Source organism: Chiloscyllium punctatum, chromosome 12 (assembly GCF_047496795.1).
Source record: "Chiloscyllium punctatum isolate Juve2018m chromosome 12, sChiPun1.3, whole genome shotgun sequence".
NCBI lineage: Eukaryota > Metazoa > Chordata > Chondrichthyes > Orectolobiformes > Hemiscylliidae > Chiloscyllium > Chiloscyllium punctatum.
In genome coordinates, this window is record NC_092750.1 from 67,485,000 (window position 1) to 67,508,174 (window position 23,175).

Below are 23,175 nucleotides of genomic sequence, written 5' to 3' on the forward strand. Positions count from 1 at the left end.
TGAGAGCTGGAGAGGGGCTGTTGGACAGTGAGATACATTAGGTTCACAACTATAATAGGCTGCATTGAGACCTTGTGTGTGTGAAGAATTTTGTCTAGTTTATCCGGACTTTGAACTTCATATCAATACCCATACTTCCCCCACTCCTGTAACTTACAGGGACATAATCGGGCCTGACTTAAGTCATTAAATTAATAGTGTGTTTTCGGGCAGGAAGGAGTCTTGAATTGATTTTGTAGGCAGTCAGCCAATGCCTGTGCTGAGTGTTAGTATGGCAGTGACATTAAGCTCCTGATGTACAGGTGAACCAAAGAAAAGCCTCAGGACACCCCTCCTCTTCTCCACACCGCCCCCCACCCACCCACAGAGACAGTTGACTGAATAACTACAGCTTTGAAAAGGGTCATTCCAATAGCGTTAAATCAGGGCAGTGAAAAACATTAGAGGTTCTTGCCGCACGTTTTACCACAATGTTGGAATATATAAATTACAACAAACTGTTTTTGCCGATGGATGAAATACACAAAGATGGAAGTCGCTCAAACATTCACTCTGCGGAGTAGAGGGAACAATGCTGTGCATCAGCCGGGGATGAATTGGTAGCGCACTCTCCCCTGAATGAAGAGGTTAAAGGTTCAAATCTCCCTGGTGCATGGAAGTCCAGACTGACATTCCAGCATGGGAGCCCTGCGCTATCAGAGATGCCATCTCTTTACACATTGTATTAAACAGAGGCCCTGTGCCTCTAGTGGATGCGAAAGATAGTCCCCTTTCAAAGATAGGAGAGGGGTTGACTAATCGTCATCCCTGAGTCAACATCACAAAAAGCAGATCACTTTTCTTTGCTGGAGAGTTTGCTGCGTGCTCATTGGCTGCTGTATTTCCAACATGGCCACAATGAGCACAGTTTTAACAAGTGCCTCATCAGCTGTAAAGTGCTTAGTGGAGTCCAGTATTTGTGAACAGTTCCATATAGGATCATAGCACCCCTAATGTGGGAATAGGGCATTCAGCCCATTGGGTTTACACAGACTCTCCAAAGAGCTTCCCACTCCGACTCACCTCTGCACCCCCCCCCCCACCAAACTCTGCATTTCCCAAAGCTAACCCACCTAGCCTGCACATCCCTGGACCCCATAGGGAATCCACCTAATCTGCACACCAATGGACTGTAGGAAGAAACTGGAGCACTCCCGCAGACGCAGGGAGAACGTAAAAACTCCAGTCAGTCGCCTGAGGATGAAATTAAAGCTGGGTCCCTGGCACTGAGGCAGCAGTGCTAACCACTGAGCCACTATATTGTAACTTTACCTGCATCTACCACTTCCTCTGGCAGTTCATTCCACATACAAGCCACCCTCTGTGTCAAACCATTTCCTCTCGGATCCCTGTTGAATCTTCCTCCTCTCACTTCAAAAATACACCCTCTAATTTTGAACTCCCTCACTAGGTGAAAAGAACCTTTGCTATTCCACCTTATCTCTGCCCCTCATGGCTTTATATCCTGTATAAGGTCACCCCTTAACTTCCAGTGGGGGAAAAAAAAAAGTCCCAGCCCCTCCTTATAACTCAAAGCAGGTCCTGGCATCATCCTGGTAAATCTTTTCTGAACCCTCTCCAATCCAAGGTGGGAATTCAAAGCTGAGGGTAGAATTCCAAAATTGAGGCATTGCCATACATATGCCAGTGTAGGTAAATGAATAGGGGGCATGGAGGCAGTGATGGATGGATGGGACTTGCTACACCCAAAGGGGTAAATCACCCTCCTGTGGAGAGAGGGAGCAGGAGGGTGAGCTCAGAGCTAACTCCACCTTAGTGCTGATTCTCCAAAGTTACGAAAGTATGTCTCTGCTGGGAGTATGGAGACCTGGTGGAGAGGCAGATATGAATTGGTTGCTGCCTGGATTTGTAGACTGGAAAGAGGCAGGAGACAAAGGAGATATGGAAGAGGAGAGGGGGTAGTGCAGGTAAACAATCATCGATTGGTAGGCAGGTGCAGTCAACATGATTTAAATAATGCTCGGGTTCTTGTGCTCATCTGCAGCAAATATCCCTGGAGGTATAGTTACTGAATAAACCAAATGGAATGAAATTAAAAACATGCCTCGATGTTTAAGATTGTGACGGTGGCTGTCCTTTCAGTTCTTCTATTCAGCCCCCGAACCCCCTATTCTGGACCACCCCACCCACCCTTCCATTTTCAAGCAAGCTTGGTGTGTGTCCTTTGTAAAGAAAGAATGAACCGTTGTGAATATTTTTTTGTCACTTCTGCTTCCGAAAGAGAGGGGGGTTCAGATGTTTGGTTCCTGAGACTGCCCTGGCTGATCGATTGATCTGTGCCCAGCGGACTGTGTGATCACCGAGTTGCTCATCTGTGCGTTGAATCAGATCCAGCAGCAGTGTGTTTGGCAGCTGCTACACCGCTCTGCCAGGTCAGAGGTTAACCTGCGCGGGTGTGTATTTGTGTGCGGCTTCTACGTCAGGCCCTGTGTCATTGCTCCAATGCTGCCTGTGTTAGCCTGCAGGAAAGCTCTCACTGAAGCAGTCATTAAGATGTTGCACGTGTGAATGTGTCTGGATGGAGTAGGCCCCTCATGTGCTGAGGGAGCTCCTTTTCCTATGATATCGACAGCGTTGAGTCCTGTCCAGCCCATCTTGGCAGGTTTGCTGTGGGGGCGAATAGCGCAATCTCTGTGGCCTAATCGAGCATACTCAGGGTGTCCTCTCCATCCGCAAGTCCAGTCGCCATGGGAACCGCTGCCGCTACGGGGAGTTGAGTGCATGCCTTCTGGTTGGTGCTCCCCCTGTCGCCCGAGGTCAGACGTTAAACCAGACAGCCTCTGCCTTCTCGGGTAGGTTTTGAAGATTTTCACATGGAAGATTTTAGAATGTGGAATTCCTCCTTAGTATCACTGAATCCTAGAACAGCATCACCAAAAAAAAAAGCAAACTCGTTGATCTTACTAGAGAATGTGGGAGCTTGCTGTGCACAACTTCATAATTTCTAAGTTACAATAGCCTTGGCACTTCCAAATATCAATGCCTCTGCTTCCTCAGTAGGCTAAGGAAATTCACCATGACCGTAAGGATCCTCCCCAATTTTTATAGACGCACCATAGAAAGCATTCTATCTGGATGCATCACAGCTTGGTAAAGCAATTGCTCTGCCCAGGACTGAGAGAAACTAGAGAGTTGTGAACACAGCCCAGTCCATCATGCAAGTCAACCTTCCATCCATCGACTCCGTCAACGCTTCTCTGCCTTGGAAAGGCAGCCAATATCATGAAAGGTCACTCCCACCCCGGTTATAATCTCTTCCAGCCTCTTCAGTCAGGCGGAAGATACAAACATACCAACAGATTCAAGAACAGCAGCTTCCCTGCTATTATTAGACTTCGGAATGGATCTCTCAAATTTCAAATCTAATGTCGATCTTGCTTCTGTGCACCTTCTCTGCAGCGATAACTTTGTATTCTTTTCACTGTTCAATCACCCTTTGATCTTTGTATGGTATGATCTGCCTGTATCTCACACAAAACAAAACATTTCACTGTACTTAGGTACATGTGACAGTAATAAATCAAATGAACTCCAGAATTGTTCTCAGGTTGTGCAAAATGCATGGAAAATCTTCCTTTAGTTGCTCTGATACAAGTAAAAATCACATTTCTGGGTTCCTTGGGCCTCATCTCTCTTCTCACCCACCTCTTCCCACCAGCACTGAGAACTCACCCAATTCCCTATCTTCAACACGTGACTACATTGTGGGTGTTCATCCTTTTTATTTTTAGATTAGATTACTTAGTGTGGAAACAGGCCCTTCGGCCCAACAAGTCCACACCACCCCACCAAAGCGCAACCCACCCATACCCCTACATCTACCCCTTACCTAACACTACGGGCAATTTAGCATGTCCAATTCACCTGACCTGCACATCTTTGGAGTGTGGGAGGAAACCGGAGCACCCGGAGGAAACCCACGCAGACACGAGGAGAATGTGCAAACTCCACACAGAGAGTCTGAACCCGGGTCTCTGGCGCTGTGAGGCAGCAGTGCTAACCACTGTGTCACCGTGCCGCCCACTTTTCTTTGAAAGAAAGGCAGAGGGTGACAGAGGAGCCAGTTGTTTATGTTCCCAGAGTTATAGACCAGACGAAACTCCCTCAAACTATAGTGAGGAGAAAGCCTAGACCCCAACATTTTCTTATTTTTAAAGACAAGTGTCAGGCATTGTTTTCTGGATGCATTTCAATTTTTATAACTGTCAGGCTTGAAGCAAAGCGTACTTTATTCTTACCCTATAGTTAAACTACAAATGGATGAAAGAAGAATTGGAATAACAGCAACTACTTCAATATAATAATATCTCAAAAACATACGCTTGGTAAAAACAAATTCAGTAAAATAGATAGTCTCACATGTAATTCTCCAGTTCAAGAGAAAACTTTTTGAGAAAACTCAGAGAGAGAGAGACAGACGGAGAGAGGGGAGTAAAACTCAAGTGTTTTGCTATAGTGGAGAGCGATATATAGCAGCTTCCAAACCTCATTAGCTACAGGAAGTTAAACTAAAATCCTGGTTATGTGTGAGCGTGATCCCACCCCTTCATGCTGCTTCTATTGTTCCAACTTTTTTAAAAAACCTCGAGGCCTGACAAGCTGTTTACTTTATTGACTTGGAACAGACCATTCTGAACTCAAACTTCTCTCCATAAGAAAATCCAGGACAAAATACACCTCTTAAAGCCATAGTATCGTCATCACCTTCCCCCTCCCTGTACAGGTTCAGAGGGAATATTCGTGCCCACCCTGTGGATGTGCTATATGCCACTGCAAAGATACTCCAAGGAAGGAATGTTATTTCTCCTGGAAAATGTCACCAGAGGGTTTTGTTCATTCCCTCTTCAATGTGGTGATGTAGAAAAAATATTTTTTTAAAAAAAGGAAAAGAAGGCAATTCAGTGCATACTGGCTGATCCTCTTCCCCACCCTCCAGCTTTTGCTGTCTTACCTGTGGAGGTTACAGCATGTTTTAGTGGTGATCAAGTGTATCTGCCTCTCCCATTCTGCCACCCTTTTTTTCCAGCAGGGAGTTCCAGAAACACACCATCTTCCTGGATGAAAGAAATCCCACTTGCCCCAACTCTCAGCCTTCCACCAATTTATCAACCTTTTGACTATTGCAACGTCTGCAGGTGGAAGTAGGTTCTTCTAACCCAGGTTCTGTAACTTTATGCGCTTTAAGTTAAATCTTGCCTGAGGAAGACAAACTCAGCCCCTACCTCATCTTTCTGCAGAGGTAACAATCATCTGTCCCTTCTAAATCCTGTCTGTGCCCCCACTATTGCAATCCCATCCTTCCTGTACTATAGTGAACAGAATATGTGCGTTACTGCAGCTGTGACATCCCCTGAAACTCTAGCTAACAGCCAAAAGAGACCAGGCTTCCTCCAGCAGAGGGTAATGCTGGAAATACTCAGCAGCCCATGCAGCATCTGCCAAGTCCTTACAGATGCTGCTAACCAGCGGAGTTTCCCAGTATTTTCTGCTTTCCTTTCAAAATTCCAGTATTTGCAGAATTCCAGTTTTGTAAAATATCCTATATTTGTTCTTAACCATGTTTTTGTCTACCTATCCCATTTCCATCTGTGGACGCACACTTTAAGTACCCCCTGTTCCCCTACACTTCTCTGTATCCTCCTATTTATTTATTCCCTGTTTGCCCCCAAATACATAATCTCTCACTACTTCTCCAGTTTGAATTTCATTTGCCACTTTTCTGCCTACCTGACTAGTCCATTTGGAATCTCCCCGGAGCCTCCAGTTTTTTATCTGCCTATCAATCACACCATTTGCTTTTGTAATTCCTGGTTCAATCGTGCATTCTACCAATAACCATAATCTGCGATAACCCTTGATCTCCATCTGGACCAGTAGGGATACTGAGCCCTGCAAATCTCCAGTGGAACCAACCTTTGGTGAAAGATGCCTCCTTTGACCATAAGCCTTTGCTTCCTATCACTTGAACCTCATGAACTTATTAATTTGACCATTCAGTTGTTTGGAACCTTGTCCATAGCCTTACTGAAACCTATGTAGACCATAGCAGACACAGTACTTTCTTCAACTTTCCAAATTGACTCCCCATAAATAAAATCAAGATATCAAACACAACTTTCCTTTTACTTATGTATGCAGACTCACCTTGAATACCCATGCCTCCTTTTTTTTTCAAAACCCCAGGTCATGTTGCATTAAGGTTAGGATCTTGTAAAGACTGCATCTCTTTGTTTTGTTTTTGATGCTGGAGTGTATTGGGAGAAGTGAGGACTGCAGATGCTGGAAACCAGAGTTTAGAGCAGAGTGGTGCTGGAAAAGCACAGCAGGTCAGGCAGCATCCAAGGTGCAGGAAAATCGACGTTTCGGGCAGGAGCCCTTCATCAGGACCCGATGAAGGGCTTTTGCTCGAAACGTCAATTTTCCTGCTCCTCGGATGCTGCCTGACCTGCCGTGCTTTTCCAGCACCACTCTGATCCGAACTGGCAGAATTGGGACAACTCTGCAGTCTTGGTAACATCTTTGCAAATCTTTTCTGCACTCTTTCCAGTTTAATAACATGCTTCCTATAACAGGGCAACCAGAACTGTACTCCAAACGTGGCCTCACCAATGTCTTGTACAGCAGCAACATGACATCCCAACTTGTATTCTCAGTGCTCTGACCAATGGAGGCAAGTGTGCCAGATACTGCCTTTGCACCTTGTCTACCTGTGGCACCACTTTCAAGGATCTGCAAACCTGACCCCCCAGGTCTCTCTGTTTGACAACACTACCCGGGCCCTACCATTAACAGTGTAAGACCAGCTGGGATTCTCAAAAGGCCAGAATCCAGATGCATGCAGACAGCTGACAGGCTGGTGGCTGCATGAGATGATCGAGGCAGGGGTGCCATGTTGGAGGGAGATTTTAAAACGAGGCGTGGGCAGCACAGGTTCGGATGAGCAAGTCTACAGAGGGTAGAATGTAGGAGACCAGTCTGGACTCTGTTGGGTCACTCATGCAGCATCAAAGAAGAGTTCCAATCAAAAGCTGCTCAATTTCTCCCTCCATTTCCCTGCTTAATTCTGGTCTCCATTCCCACTTCTGAAATGGTGCTGAGTAACGTGTCAAAGTGATGTGATAAGGCGGTGACGTTGTCACCGGAACTAAGCTGTCTTCTCTGTTTTCCTGTAAATCGATTCCTCCTCTAGGTTCCTCAAAGCAAACCTGATGTTGCTCCTGACTGTTCCATTGGACTCAAGGCCATAGTCAGTTCTCAGTCAGGAGTTTGAAACACTGACTGTGATTGGAGTTTCCCGATGACAGTCCAGGGACCCTGCTGATGAGTGTGCACATGATGGATCTGGGCTGTGACAAGCCCACGGTCAAGTGGTCTGTGGAGCACAGAGTAGATCACTGCCTGTTAACCTTGCAGGAAGGAAAGGTGTTTGACTGAGGTGCCAGGGGGTCCACTGTGGAGCAAGGACTTAGCAAAACCCATTACACCCCAGGGGCTGATGGGAGAGAAAGGGGTAAACCTAAAGGCTACATCTGATAACCTTTTGTTTTTGTTTGGATGGAGGGGGTTATTTAGCCATAATGGGGTTTTAGGGGCAGGGCGATGGCGACATGTTTTGTTGACTGTCTGAATCCAATATAATTCCGAGAGATCAGTCTTGTTGCTTGGGGAGAAAGTCTTGAGTTAACATCCCACTGTCAAGAATTGTGCATATAATCGAGCCTGACACTTTGCAGTGCAGAATTGAGGGAGTGATGTCCAATATTTGTTCCTTAAATGACACACGCAGCCTGATGAACTGGTTACGTTTACATTGTGATTAATGGGAGCTTCCTGTGCACAAATTGGCTGTTCGATATCATCCTCTTTAAACACTTTGAGACATCCTCAGAGTATTGAAAAGAGTCAACAGTATGGAGGCAGGCTCTTTGGCCCAAAATGTCGCTAATCTCATTACCCTGCCATATCCTTCTAAACCTTCGTGTCCATGTATTTGTCCAAATGCATTTTAAATGTTGTTAATATACCCGCCTCAACTACTTCTGCTGGCAGCTCATTCCCTATACATACCACTCTGTAAAACAAAAAGTTGAACCTTGGGTTCCCTTGTTTTCTTTCCTCCTAAACTTAAGTTGATGCCCTCTAGTCTGCAACTCCCCAATCCTGTGAAAAGACTCAGTGCATTCACCCTATCCATGCCTCTCATAGTCTTTATTCACTTTTATAAGATCCCCCCCTTAGACTCCCAAGTTCTAAAGAAAAAAGTCCTAGCTTGTCCAACCTCTCCCTATGGTGGCCAGGTGGTTGGCGGGCTGGCTCAGTGTTTGGCATGGTGGCTCAGTGATTAGCACTACTGCCCCACAGCGTCGGGCACCCAGGTTCAATTCCCGCCTCGGCTGACTGTGTGGAGTTTGCACATTCTCCCTGTGTCTGTGTGGGTTTCCTCTCGGTGCTTTGGTTTCCTCCCACAGCCACAAAAGATGTGCAGGTCAGGTGAATTGGCCGTGCTAAATTGCCCATAGTGTTAGGTGCATTAGTCAGAGGGAAATGGGTCGGGGTGGGTTACTGTTCGGAGGGTCGGTGTGGACTTGTTGGGCCAAATGGCTTGTTTCCACACTGTAGGGAATCTAATCATAACTCAGATCCTTGAGTCCTGGCAACATCCTTGTAATTCTTTTCTGCACTCTTTCCAGTTTAATAACATCCTTCCTCAAGCAAGGTGACCAAAAATGATCAATGCCATCTATCTGAACACACACGTCTCTGCTTCCCTGTCTTACTGAGTCATTTCTTTCTCTTTTTTCCCCGTCAGAAATCCGAGCCCAGTTGGCGGAGCAGCTCAAGTGCCTGGAGCAGCAGTCGGAATCCCGCCTCCAGCTGCTTCAGGATCTGCAGGAATTTTTCCGCAGGAAGGCGGAGATTGAGGTGGAGTACTCACGGAGCCTGGACAAACTGGCGGAAAGGTTTGCAGCGAAGATTCGCAGCTCCAAGGAGCACCAGCAATTCAGGTATGTCAGCCTTCGTACTAGCTCTCTGACCCTGTTGCACTTCGACCCTTTGATGTTCAATGACGTGGTTAAGCGAAAGACAGGGTACAGAAGTCAGGAGGTGGAATTGGTTACAGAAACATAGAATCTCTACATCAAGTCCACATTGACTCTCCAAAGAGCATCCCACTCAGATCCACGTCACCTACCCAATCCCTGTAACCCTGCATTTTACATGGGTAACCCACCTAGCCTGCACATCCCTGGATACTATGGGGCAATTTAGCATATGGCCAGTCCACTTAACCTAAACATCTTTTGACTGTGGGAGGATCTGGAAGAAACCCACACAGACTTGGGGCGAATGTCCAAACTCCACACAGACTGTCGCCCAAGGGGGGAATCAAATCTGGGTCCCTGGCGCTGCAAGGCAGCAGTGCTAACTACTGAGCCACCGTGCTGTCCCAGTTATGGGGAGGAATGACTTGGTAGAACAATGGGTGAGAGGCACCAAGTATGGGCTGTTGAAGGAAATTCTAGTGAAGGGGGACTGAGGTGCTGGGAAGAGCAATGAAATATTTAAAAAAGTTTTGCCTTCAACGTAATGCGAAGGACCAGCGATTGGAACATAGGATTTGAAGTTTAAGGATTCAGGCAAGGATATGGGTAACTCATTCCCAGGTATCCATTTGTCATTATAAAATGTTTGAGGCATTTAAGGGGATGCAGAGTTTAAGTGTACAATTCCATTGGACCAATAATCCAGAACCCCAACCTCATGTTCTGGTGAGACACATTTAAATCCTATCATGGTGAAATTCGAATTTACTAAAATCCTAGCCGAACAGTGACCACTGTCGATCGTCATTTTAATTTTAAAACCCATCTGGTTTACTCATGTCCTTTTAAGGAAGGCAATCTTCTGACTTTACCTGGCCTGACCTATAAGTGACTCCAGTAACATGTGTGCCACGCACATTGCCAGGCAATGCCCACCATCAAAAAAAGACAATCTCACCACTGCCCTCTTCCATTCAATTATGGAACCATCACTGAATTCTCCATTATCAACATCCTTGGGTTTACCATTGACCAGAAACTCAACTGGATTTGCTGTATAAACATAGTGACTACAAGTGCAATCAGAGGCTGGGAATACTGTGGTGTGTAACTCACCTCCTGATTCCCTGTCCACCACCGACAAGGCACAAGTCAGGAGTGTGATGGAATACTCTCCACTTGCCTGGATGGGTGCAGCTCCAACAACACTCCAGAAGCTTGACACCATCCAGGACAAAGCAGCCCGCTTGATTGGTACTATGTCCACACCCTCCATCACCAGTGCTCGGTAGCAGCAGTGTGCACTATCTACAAGATGCACTGCAGAAAGTTCCTCAGAAGGCACCTAAATCCATTCCATCCAGATGGATAAGGGCATAAGGTACGTAGGAATGCCGCCACCTGCAAATTCCCCCTCCAAGCCATTCACCATCCTGGAAATATATCATCATTACTTCACTGTCAGTGGGTCACAATTCTGGAATTCCCATTCTAATGGCATTGTGGGTCTACCTACAGCACATGGACTGCAGCAGTTCACTAAGTCAGCTCACCACCACCACCACCACCTGACGGGCAATAAATGTTGGCCCAGACTGCGATGCCCTTGTCCCATGAGTGCATTTAAAAATAAAACTGATGGCAATGTGGTAGGTAGACTCTTAACTGGCCTCTGAGCACTTATAGGGATGGTTTAGGGATGTAGTGATATTTTTTTTAAAATTGACCAGTACCGGGTCAATTGAACTTCCAACTTATCGACTTGAACAGAAGGGAAAGATCATTGCGAGTATCAGGAAGAGATGACAGAATTGTTGGTGTGAGAGATGGAGCTGTTGGCGAGGTACTCTAAGACCTCTTGTTGGAGCTGGAATGGTGTGGGGGCACATTTGCATCAAAGAGACAGACATACCAGGTCCGTGAGTGAGAGTGAGTGCTGTTTGGGAGCTTTGCAGTACGTTCAGCACGTGTTGTGCCTGACCTGAAGCTGCCTCAATGCTGGCAGGACAAGAAGGTGGCTCAGTGCCAGCACAGGGCCTGCCTGAAGCCTTTTGCGAAACTGTATCCACACCAGGTCTACTTAATGCCTGTGCTGCAGAGAGAAACGCATCATTCTCACGTATCACCTCCAAAGTACGGGCCTTCCCTGAGTCCCTTGAGCTTCTGATTAATTATGTTTTGCCATTGAGAGCTCTGGGAACGCTGTGGAGAGCTGTTACATCGCGGAAGAGAGTGCGATCATGTGTCTCCACTACTGTGTAGGTCCCTATCCCCAGCACGGCAATTGCACATCAGTCATCTCTCAGGTTTCCCTGCCTGTTAGTTTTCAACTTTGTAAGCTCACAGAGTTGAGCACAGACACCACTTGGACGTGTTAAAAATAAACCCTGCCAATATTACATACACTTTATAACACAGAAATGAGAATGTGTGCGTGTATGTATTTGTTTAGTATGGAACTCCCCTCTTTTCAGTCTTAGCCAAGGTACAAAGAACCAGCACTCGCCCAACTCCTGACCTGTAAATTCCTGAGCGTCCTTTTCTGTGTGCTCTTCAAAGTGACACTTTTGAGAACCATACACGCACTGTGCCTGTATGCCATTCTACTCCCTTAAAGGTGTGGAGACCCACCTGTTTGGTTCAGTTTGTCTGAGCAGTACATTTTGGGCAGAATTTTGCTTGAATCCATATCTTTGCCAAATGTACCCAACTCCCAGGTGGATGGAAGATGAGAAAAATTGACTCAATTCATGGCCGTTTGGCCCATCTGGCCTATGTTGGTGTTTTCAGTAAAACACCGGCCACCTCGCACCTCTCTTCATCCAAGAATCTAACGTGATGCTACATGATCTTCTGCTCCTTACCATGGTCTTCATGATTCTCATCATCTACCTAATATTTATTTATTTGGTGTTGAATTCAGTGCTGCCATACTGTTTGTGCAGAGTTACTGATTTAAAGAACACGGAAATAGACCCTTTTGGTCCAACGCTGACCAAATTTCCCATTGGAGCAATAGTTTTTCCATATAGAATGAACACACTCCTGGCTATTAATTCAGACTTTTCAGTTTGAGAGGACCAAAGATACCACCCTCAGTTCAGGATGTGGTGAGGATCTTTCTGGTTGTTTTCTCAAAAGGCTAAGCAGGGTGATAGCCACCACAGAGTACCAGGGCCCCTAGTGCCATTCATAGGCAGCCTGGGCAAGGGTCAAGAATCAGGATTAAGTCTAGTAACACCAAGCAATAAAGACACATTTTCATTTCAGTGCTGTCAAGCCAATGAAAATTACATGAAGTCAGGTCTCTTGAAACCTATCACATTCTAATGGACCAGACAGGGTAAGTGTGTTCACAGAGAAGTCTGGAACCAGGGGTCACAGTTTAAGGGTATGGTGTAGGCCAAGCAGCACTGTGGTGAAAGAGATTGGTGAGCCTGTGGAATTATCTCTGTAACAAAGTGGTCAAGGCAAGAACATTAAATGGTTTCAATGTTAGGTGGATTGGTCATGGTAAATTGCCCAGCGTTCAGGGATGTGGTGGACAGTGGAGATGCAGGGCTACAGGAGATAGGGTAGCTTTGGATGGGACGCTCTTCAGAGGGTCACAGTGGACTTGATGGGCTGAATGGCCTGTTTCCACACTGTAGGAATTCTTTGATTCTATGAAATGAGTTTGATGTAGTTTAGGGCTAAGCACATCGAAGGGTATAGGGAGCAAGCAGGAACCGAGAACAGAGTTGGACAATTGGCTGTGATTATGACAAATGGTGGAGCAGGCTGAATGGCTTACTCCTCTTGTTTTCAATGTTTCTGCGTAATGTTGGAAACACAGCAGCCAATTCACGCACAGCAAGCTCCCACAAACAGCAGTACAAGCAATGAGCAGCCAATTTTGTTTTAAAGGGGTAAGTATTGATTTGGAGAACTCCATTGCTCTTCCAGTTAGTGGCATGACGCCTTAGCGTCTACCTGAATGTTTGTTTTATCTGAAAGAGTCTCCAGCTGACACTTCCTCTGTGCTGCACTGGCGTGCCTGTCTGTGTGAGGGAACTCATGTGGCCAGAGTAGAACATTGACCTACAACCTTCTGGCTCCCAGGCAAGGTGTTACGCACTTGGGCGGTGCTAGTGCCGTGACAGCCTCTGAACATCACGGGAAGCCAGAATAAATGGAAATGGAACGTGTGTATATTGTGCACAGAAGCAGAACTGCATCTGGTGCTGTGTCTCATTTTCCTCTCTGCAGTGCAGTGAGCCGTCCATGTGATAGACAGATAGATACACCCTCTCCTCCTCGAGGAGGTCACTCATCTGGAAATATAACCCTTCTGTTTGGAGAGGGATGGTAAACAAACAAGGGGAAAGAGGTAGTGAGTGGGAATAATCGTCAGGCTTGCAGTTTTTTTTTTAACGACAGCAGTGTCAGTGGCAGTCCGTAATTGTGAACAGCATTAATTGGGGACGTTTTGGGAGTTAAACCTCTGTCCCAGCTCCATACGGAGAGCCAGCATCTGGAAGATATTACCCCCATCACCCCTCCACCCTCCCCACCCCCCAAACCCGGGTGCTGGAGGGGACATCTTGGGTCATCACATGACCTGTGTGTCTGATAGCACACAAGGCCAAACAGCTCCAGCCAGTGGGAGGCAGCATTACAGAGCAACATCTCCGAGAGAGAGAGAGATGTGCCTAGCATAGGGTGAGAGGGAATGAGTGTGAGTAAAGAGAGGGGAGAGAGAGAGAGTGTGTGTGTGTGTGAGAGAGAGAGAGAGAGAGAGAGAAATGAGAGGAGAGAGAGAGAGAGAGAGAGAAATGAGAGGGGAGAGAGAGAGAGAAAAGAGAGAGGGTTTGTGTGTGTGTGAGAGAGACAGACAGACAAAAGGTATGTATGAGGGAGAGAGAAGATCTCTGTCTAGCATGGGGGTGAGTGGAGGGAATGAGAGAGATAGAGCGGGTATGTAAGTGTGTGTGTAGGAGAATGGGGGGAATGAGAGAGAGAGAGAGAGAAAAGGGATGGATGTGTGTGTGAGAGAGAGATCTCCATCTAGCAAGGGGAAGAGTGGGGAAAATGAACAGAAAGAGGTTGCATGTATGTGAGGGGGGGCTTAAAGAGGTGGGTCTATATGGGGCAGAATGGAGGGGGTTTGTGAGAGGAAAAAGAATGAGAGAGGGAGGGGAAATGTGTGTGTCAGTCAGTTGGTTAGTACTGGGAGTGTATGTGCTGGACACCTGGATATTCCAATAATTGTTTCCACATTGTAGATGGCAATCTGTGTATGGAGACCCTGCATAATCCTCAAGTTAGCAAACTCCAAGGGAATTTCCTAGGAAACTGAAGATTCCTCAGAATCCCCCTGGATTTGGAACCCTCTTTGAATTGGAGAGTTCCACTGCAGCCCAGTTACTCTGGAAAAGTGGACAATCTTGTCAACTCCTGGGTTACTTTTTAAAAGCTCCTCCCCCCCCCCCCCCCCCCCCCCCCATCCCAAGGTAGGTAGATGAGGGTCCTGGCTCCAGTGAAGTCACAAGTCAAAGCCCTCACCACTGCTTCTCTCCCAGCCTCTCCACATTCTGGGTGCAATTTGCAAACTTAAAGTGGTTCACGAGGTAGGGATGAAGGTTTAAGAAACACTGGGACAGATTGACAAGAGCTGTGGAAGAAGAGGTGGTTGGGTTGGAGGGGGTGGATGGTTAGGGGGATGACTCCATGATTGAATTGATTGTGTGGAAGGGGCCTGGGCAAATCAAATACCTTTCACAATGGGTGAACTACACATTGTTTGGCCCGTCAAACCCAATCCTTTCTTAGCCGCCTCTTTGTCCGGTACTTTTGAGGAATTGTGGCCTGAAACAATTCTCTCGGCTATGTCGTTATTGTCAAAAAGTGTGCTGCTGGAAAAGCACAGCTGGTCAGGCAGCATCCGAGGAGCAGGAGAGCCGACATTTCGAGCGTAAGCTCTTCATCAGGAATGTTGAATTCCTGAGTTCAGAATTCCTGATGAAGAGCTTATGCTCAATGTTGACTCTCCTGCTCCTCGGATGCTGCCTGACCAGCTGTGTTTTCCCAGTACCACACTTTCTGACTCGGTTCTCCAGCATCTGCAGTCCTCACTTTCTCCCTATGACATCATTGAGAGCAGGTCTGTCATTTGGTGAAATTTGTGGGCGAAAAGAAAAATCAAACCACATTCGTCAAAAAAAAACAAAGTGCCCATGAAAAAAAAGAAGCCACTGCAAAAACTGTGGATGCTGGAAATCAGAAACAGAAGCAAATTGCTGCAGAAATGGCTTGGCGATATCATTGGAAATCTGAGACATAAAACACATTACTGGAGAAACTCAGGAGGTCTGGCAGCATCTGTGAAGAGAGAAGCAGAGTTAATGTTTCGAGTCCAGTGACCCTTCTTCAGAAGCAAAGTGCCGGCCTTGGCTTGGTGATATCATTGGAAATCTGAGACATAAAACATATTACTGGAGAAACTCAGCAGGTCTGACAGCATCTGTGAAGAGAAAGCAGAATTAGCTTTTCCGATCCTGCGACTCTTTATGCAATATAATACGATACAATACAACACAGGAACAGGCCTGTCAAGCCTGCACTAATTCCTAGTCTTTATTTTAGACCCACTACTTATTGCCCCGTGCAATATCTAGTCCTCTGTTCACCTCCAGTTCATGTGTCTATCGAGCTATACCTTAAAAGTTGTTAATGTGCCTGCATTCGTCACCTCGTCTGGCAGTACACTCCAGGCACCCTTCACCCTCTGTGTGAAATATTTTCCCTGCACTTCTCCCCTGAACATTCCCCCTCTCACCTTGAATCTGTGCCCTCTTTATAGTTGACCTTTCTACCCTGGAGAAAAGCCTCTGACGATCCACCCTATCTGTGCCCCTCATAATTTTGTAGACCTCTGTCAGGTTGCCCCTCAGCCTCCATCTTTTCAGTGAAAACAATCTGAGTTTATCTATAAAACCTCTCCTAAAAGCCTCCAGACCAGGCGACATCCCGGTGAACCACCTCTGCACCCTCGCCAAAGTATCCACATCCTTCTGGTAGTATGACAACCAGAACTATAAACAATATACCAAATGTGGCTGAACTAAAATTGCTGTAACAAAACTTGCCAACTTTCATATTTGATGCAATGCTGATGCTGGCAAGCGTGCTGTATGCTTTCTTGACCACCATCTGAACAATTCTGAACCCAAATTTTGATTTTCCCACAGATGCTGTCAAAGCAGCAAGGAAGTTACCTCCAGAGTTCTGGTCATTCTTACCCCCTCAACAAACATTCAATTATTGGGTTATCGTGTCAACCAGAACCTAACCTAAAACTGACAGATCAATAACTGACCTTTCACATTTTCATACCTTCCAGTGCTTTCTTAAACATTCCCAGTTTGTATATTCGAGACAGCTTTGATCAGCTTTCTCCACCGCAAATAGCTGGCAAGTTAACTGAAAGGTGCAATTCGTTTGAAAACGTGTGGTCACACGTGCACTGCAGTCACCAAGCCTTTATCAGATTGGTAAATGGAAGGAACTGACGTTCATCTGCACGTTGGAATGAGTAAACAATCACAGACTACAGTGAGTACCTTGGAGCTTGCACTGAGCTACCTGACATTATAGGTCATGTAGCATCAAGCAGAGAGCAATGCACCCCACCCCCCGAGAGCCCAGGAGATAATGTGAGCACTGAAAGGGAGCAGACAGGTTAAATTGTTCACAAAGATTTATTTTTGCTATTTGCGGAGCCACAGTTGGCTGGTGAAATTTGATGTAAAGGTCTGGAAGCTCTCTGTGAATCAGTAAATCATCAGGATTCCCCTTGCATTATGTGACCATATTAACTCTGCCTATATCTCACTTGATGCGCTCCTGTCTCACCACTAAATCTAATGAGCCTGAATATCCCTCAAACCCATTGTTACTCGCCTCCATTTCAATCATTTATCTCCATCTCCCAGGTCTGCAGCTACACTGACTGATCTGTTTGTCTCTTCCTGTTTTTATCTCACTGTAATAAGGAGATAAAGTTGGGGAAAATGGGTCATTAGAACCTAAATGAAGTTTTAGAAGTTTATAAAATCACAAGGGGCATGTATAAGGTGAAGTAGCCAAGATCTTGTCCCCAGGGTAGGAGAGTCCAAAACTAGAGGGAATAGGTTTATGATGAGAGGGGAAAGGTTTAAAAGGGACCTAAGGGACAACTTTTCCATATGTATATGGAATGAAGCTGCTAGAGGAAGTGATGGAGGCTGGTACAATTAAAACATTTAAAAGGCATCTGGATTGGTGCATGAATAGGAAGAATTTAGAGGGCTTTGTGCCAAGTACTGGCAAATGGAACTAGATTATCTTAGTATATCTGGTTGGCATGGATGAGTTGGACCGAAGGTTCTGTTTCCATTGCTGTACATCTATGACTCTAATAGATGGATGGAAGATGTAATATAGAAGCATCTAGTCTTGAAGAAAGCGTTAAAGCGCCCAGTGACCACTATGTTTGAATTTTTAAATAGCTCACTAACTGGAGACTGAGCTAATTCAATGCATTAATTCAGTCCATAACAGTTCCTAGCACATTGTATCCCGTCTGTGTTGTGTGTTTGGATGATTAAGTTTTCATTTAACGCCTATTCTCTGGAGAATGCTGAACCAATGTTGCCTTTGTCAAGGGGAAAGGGAAGGTTTTTGGAGTGACATCGTTCAGTGAAACTGCAGTTGGTACGGGCGCTCGTTTTTCTGTTTAAGATCTGCCTCTTCACAAATATCCTCTTCACTCTTAGGAAAGACCAACATCTCCTCTCCCCAGTGAACTGCTGGTACCTGGTCCTCAACCAAACCCGTCGAGAGAGCAAGGACCATGCCACACTAAATGATATCTACACAAACAACATCATTGTCCGCCTAATGCAGATCAGTGAAGATGTGATCCGGCTCTTCAAAAAGGTCAGCTTCAACCTTTGGTAATTCAAGATTGTGGCATTGTTGCATTGTGATGCTTGTTATAGTGTGCCCAGAGGAGAGAGCCCCTGAGCTGGGGCTGACATTTGTCTTTTCTGGCTCTTTGTTAAATGTATTTCCGTGCAAAATGTACGCTGAAGATTTTTGAGTGCTGACAGATTCCATTATCCTTTCAGCTCCTGTGTTGGATGTATCTGTGTTGATGGAGACGCCACTTGGTAATATCCACATCATCAGACCTGACACATTGTGTGCCCCAGGAGCTACCTCATTCACTGCCTAATGTGGCATGGTTTTCATTGACCATGTCTTGACTTTTATTGCTTTCTTGCTAAGGGGAATTGCTCTGTGTTTAGCAATGAGCCCATCGGCAAGATCATTGGGAGCTCAGTTTGAGGGAAATGTGCGGACAGGAGGGGAGTCCTCCTCAATTTGGGCTAGAATCCTCATCTGCCCAGTTAGCTTCACCCAAGGTAGCAACACCAAGGTGCCCACCAGTAACCAAATTGCCCATAGCCCAGGCTGAGTTCGCAGAAGGTACTTGGGCATCAGTAGATCTTGAGGATGGAGATGGATGGGTTTTGGCTGGTAATTTGTGTGTGAGACATGGGGGAGAGTCAGGGTCACAGCCATCATCATCAACAGCCTGAATTGATATAGCATCCTTTTTAAGTCATAAAACACCCCAAGGCACTTGGGCATTATACAATACACTAAGACACTGAGCCACATAGTTAATAACTACTTAATATTGATGAGAGCTTTGAACAGCAGAAGAGTTGAGATGAGTGTGAAGTCCGTAGAGTTACAGAGGTGTAAATAAGTGGTCGCAATGATAAATGTAAATATGGGACTGAAACCTCATCTTGGGCAATGGCTGCATGACCATCCATTTGTAGCAGATTTTACAACATATGGGTTCACAGTTTCAGTTTAGACTTTGGTCAAGTTAGCGAGTTTGGTGAAGATTAGTAGCTCAGGTTGAGGTTCTGGATGCAAGTTTCCTTGCTGAGCTGGAAGGTTCAGCCAAGTTCTCAAAAAGCTGACTTGTCCATCTTCTCATTACTGATATTCCCCAGGAATGTATATTACAGGGTTTTTAATTCACTCCTGGGATGTTGGCATTGTTGGCTGGCCATCATTTTGTCCTTCATTCTTCCCATGAGAAGGTGGTGCTGAGCTGCTTTCTTGAACCGGTGTACTTGAAAACGTACTGTACTTTGACCCCCAATATCCTGAGGGAGGGAATTCCAGGGCTCTGACCCAGCGACAGTGAAGGAATGGTAATATGTTTCCAAGTCACAAGAGTGAGTGGCTTGGAGGGAAACTTTACGTTGGTGGTGTTCCTATGTATCTGCTGCCATTGTTCCTCTAAATGGAGGTGGTTGTGGGCTTGGAAGATGCTGCGCAAAGATCTTTGGTGAATTTCTGCAGTGCATCTACACGCTGCTACGACTGAGCATCAATAGAGGGAGTGGATGTTAGTGGGTGTGGTGCCAATTAAGCGGGCTGCTTTGTTCCGGATGGTGTCAAACTTCTTGAATGCTGTTGGAGCTACACTCATCCAAGCAAATGGGGAGTATTCCGTCACACTCTTGACTTGTGCCTTGTAGATGTTTGGATGGCTTTAGGGAGTCAGGAGGTGAGTTATTTGCCACAGGATTCCTAGCCTCTGACCTCCTTCTGCAGCTCCAGTATATATTTGGCTGATCCAGTTGAGTTTCTAGTCAATGGTGACCCTCAGGATGTTGGTAGTGGTGGGGGCTCAGTGATGGTAACACCATTGAATGTGATGGGGCAGTGGTTAGATTATCTCTTCTTGGAGATAGTCATAACCTGGCATTTGTGTGGTGAGTATGTTACTAGCCATTTGTTAGTCCAAGCCTTGCTATTGTTCAGACCTTGTTGCATTTGCACATGGAGTCATAGAGTCACGCAGCACAAAAATGGACCCTTTGGTCCAACTGTTCCATGCCAAACATAACCCCAAAAATAAACTAGTCCCATCTGCCTGCTCCTGGTCCATATCCCTCCAAACCCATGGACTGCTTCAGTATCTGAGGAGTCAAGAATGGTGCTAAACACATTGGGCAATCATCAACGAATATCCCCACTTCTGACTGAGTGTAAATCTTCCTCTGCACTGTCCCCCATCAAGCACTCACACAAGGATATGGACAGTACAGGGTTAAGTACAGAAAATAGTGCCTACGAACATTTACAGCATAGCACTGGGTCAATGCACTTTCTTAGCATTACACAAGGAGCCAGAATGTCAATCTCAGAAAACTTCCCCCATTGTGTGACATTGTCTGTTTCTCTTGCCTGCTATCAGATGTACTTGAGATTTGGTAACAGAATGGCGATTTTTTTTTTTAACTGAGTGAGTGTTTATCTATTTCACAGGGGGGGTCTTAAAGGCAGGAGGGCTAGGGAGCTAAAGAGAGGACTGGCCTCACAGGAGGCTGAGCTGAATTTAAGCTGCAGCCAAATCATGTATTAATCTCCCTCACTGGGAGCACGTAATTGGGAGGTAATCAGCCTGAGGCCATCAGCAACTCCACTATCACTACATCTGTGACTTGACAGCTGAGATACTGCTTCCACCTCGACCACAGAGCCCTGGATTGGTGATTCTCAGCTTTATTTGTTTAGCTTTTCTGAACAGATGACTGAACACCATCAGGGTCAGCATTAATGTGCTACTTTGCAAATAATGGGATATGTTACGCATTTCAATCCAGTCCCTCACTAACAGCTGCATTGTTCCCTGAATTCTTTTCTTGGCAAGCTTTAAGGCAGCACTCTCGCATGCCGCTCACAATCACCTAAATCGAGGGAAGCACTGTGAGAGATTACTCTACTCTAATCATTAAAACGAACTTTAGGGCTGTGGTCAAATACTGAAGGAAGTGAGTGGGATTAAAGCAGACAGCTAGCAATGGTCCATCCACTTTCTGCTCACTGAGCTGAGGAAATATTGCAGTGTGGACAGAAGGTTGGTTGACAGGCAGCTCGACTCTAGGGCCATTGGCTGTTGTTCAAAATGGGGAAGGTTTGGAATTGATGCTTTTTAATGTTTGCTTTTGCTCTGGGTGCAGAATTGAAGCAGCATTCACCTGTGGGACGGACCCGCTAAAGCTGGGGGCGCAGTCAGGAGGGCGATGCCAGGGAATCACCAACCGTGACTCCAAAACCCATAGGTATCACGTCAAACGTGGGGAACGAAACCAAAAGAACTGCAGATGCTGTAAATCGGAAACAAAAACAGATGCTGCTGGAAAAGCTCAGTGGGTCTGGCAGCATCTGTGGGCAAGAAAACTTCCCGATTGCCACCTCTACCCCTCACCACTGAACTGATGACCCAGTACTCCCTCCACAGCGAACACCAGTTGGTGGAAGCACAGAGGATGGCAGGGACATAGAATGTACTCTGTGTGGAGTTATTACTAAGAGTGGCTCAGTAGCAACCCTGCTGCCTTAGCTCTGAAAGGATGTAGTTCCAGGAATGATTCTGGACTGGGTACGGAGAGAGCCAGTCATGGAAAGATCTACCATACCTTGTCCAATCTATGTTCCCAACATTTTCTTTTCGAAAAAGGAGCTCCACCACTCATTGGGATCATGTTTTTGTTTCAAATTCCACGTTCCCATCTGTCTCCGATAACCGACCCTTCCGAGGCATAGGGTGCCAAAATGTCTCAGCTCTTTGAGAGAATTTCCCCTCATTTCTGTCTTGTAACAATGCTCCTTAGACCTGAGCACCTTCACAAGAGGAAGCATCCTTTAACTGCTTACCTTGATGAGACCACTCACGATGCTTTACATTTCAATTTAGTCACCTCTCACTCTTCCAAATTCCAGTGGAAGTCAGCTCAGTCTGTCCAACCTATCATCGTAAGATATTCCATTCATTCTAGGTATCAATCTAATAACCATGTTCTTGTACTGACTCCAAAACATCTCTTCATTGCATGAGATGTTGCATATAATAGCAGGGATATGATGCTGGAACTATAGAAGATATGAAGTTAAGAAGTCATGATTTGGAGATGCTAGTGTTGGACTGGGGTGTACAAAGTTAAAAATCACACAACACCAGGTTATTGTCCAACAGGTTTAATTGGAAGCAAACTAGCTTTCGGAGCGACGCTCCTTCATCAGGTGGTTTCGAGGACCTCCTCATCAGGATTGAACATTCCTGATGGAGAGCTTATGCTTGAAACGTCGATTCTCTTGCTCCTCGGATGCTGCCTGACCGGCTGTGCTTCTCCAGCACCACACTCTTCGACTCTGATCTTCAGCATCTGCAGTCCTCGTGTTCTCTCGGGAACAGATTTAAGGTGATTCACAATGAGGCCATGGGGGAAAAACATTTTCCCACCAGGTGGAATTCACTGCTCTGTTGATTGTTTGTTTGTTTGAGGCAGAAGCCCCCAGCACATTTAAAAGGCAACTGGAGCTGTACCATAACCAACAAGGCTACAGGTCAGATGCTAGCATGTGGGATTAGAACGGTTAGCTAGTTTATTCGGCTGGCACAGACATAATGGGCTGAATGGGCTTCCTGCTGTGCTATGACCTTTTTTTAATGATTCTATGGAACAACTGAGAATTTTGAGGTGCAGAGGGATCTAGCTCTTGTGCACAAGTATCAAAACGTGTTAGCAAGTTAGTAAGATGGCAAATGGAACGCTATCCTTTGCTTTGAGGGGAGTTGACTATAAAAGAAAGATGTTACACTTCAGTTATACAGAGCGTTGATGAGGCATGTACAAGGTCCTGAACGGCTGTCACAAGGTGGATGTGGAATCCATAAGGTGGATCCATCGGAACTAAGGGGTACTGTTTAAAATGAGAGCTCGTCCATTCAGAACAGACATGAGGGAGGTTTCTCACAATGTATACTACATCTGCCAAATTTTTTGCCTACTCACTCAACCCACCTATGTTCCTCGACAAATTCCTTTATCTCCTGTTCGCATAACGTACTTTCTATCTTGCCGGTTGCCTGCAAACTTAGCGACCATGCCTTAGCTTGTTACAATTTACAACAATGACTTAGCAACAGAGACCCCAGCTCAGACCTCTGTGGCAC

At 45.9% G+C, this 23,175-nt stretch overlaps 1 protein-coding gene across 1 annotated transcript in view; it reads left to right on the plus strand.

Annotated features, from left to right (window-relative positions):
• Positions 1-23,175, plus strand: part of LOC140483455 (SLIT-ROBO Rho GTPase-activating protein 3-like) — a 273,429-nt gene that overhangs the window by 72,141 nt on the left and 178,113 nt on the right. Inside the window, exons 2-3 of the mRNA XM_072581655.1 lie at positions 8,870-9,065; positions 17,900-18,062. Of these exons, the coding sequence (XP_072437756.1) occupies positions 8,870-9,065; positions 17,900-18,062 (359 nt within the window). The remainder of the gene's footprint in view (positions 1-8,869; positions 9,066-17,899; positions 18,063-23,175) is intronic.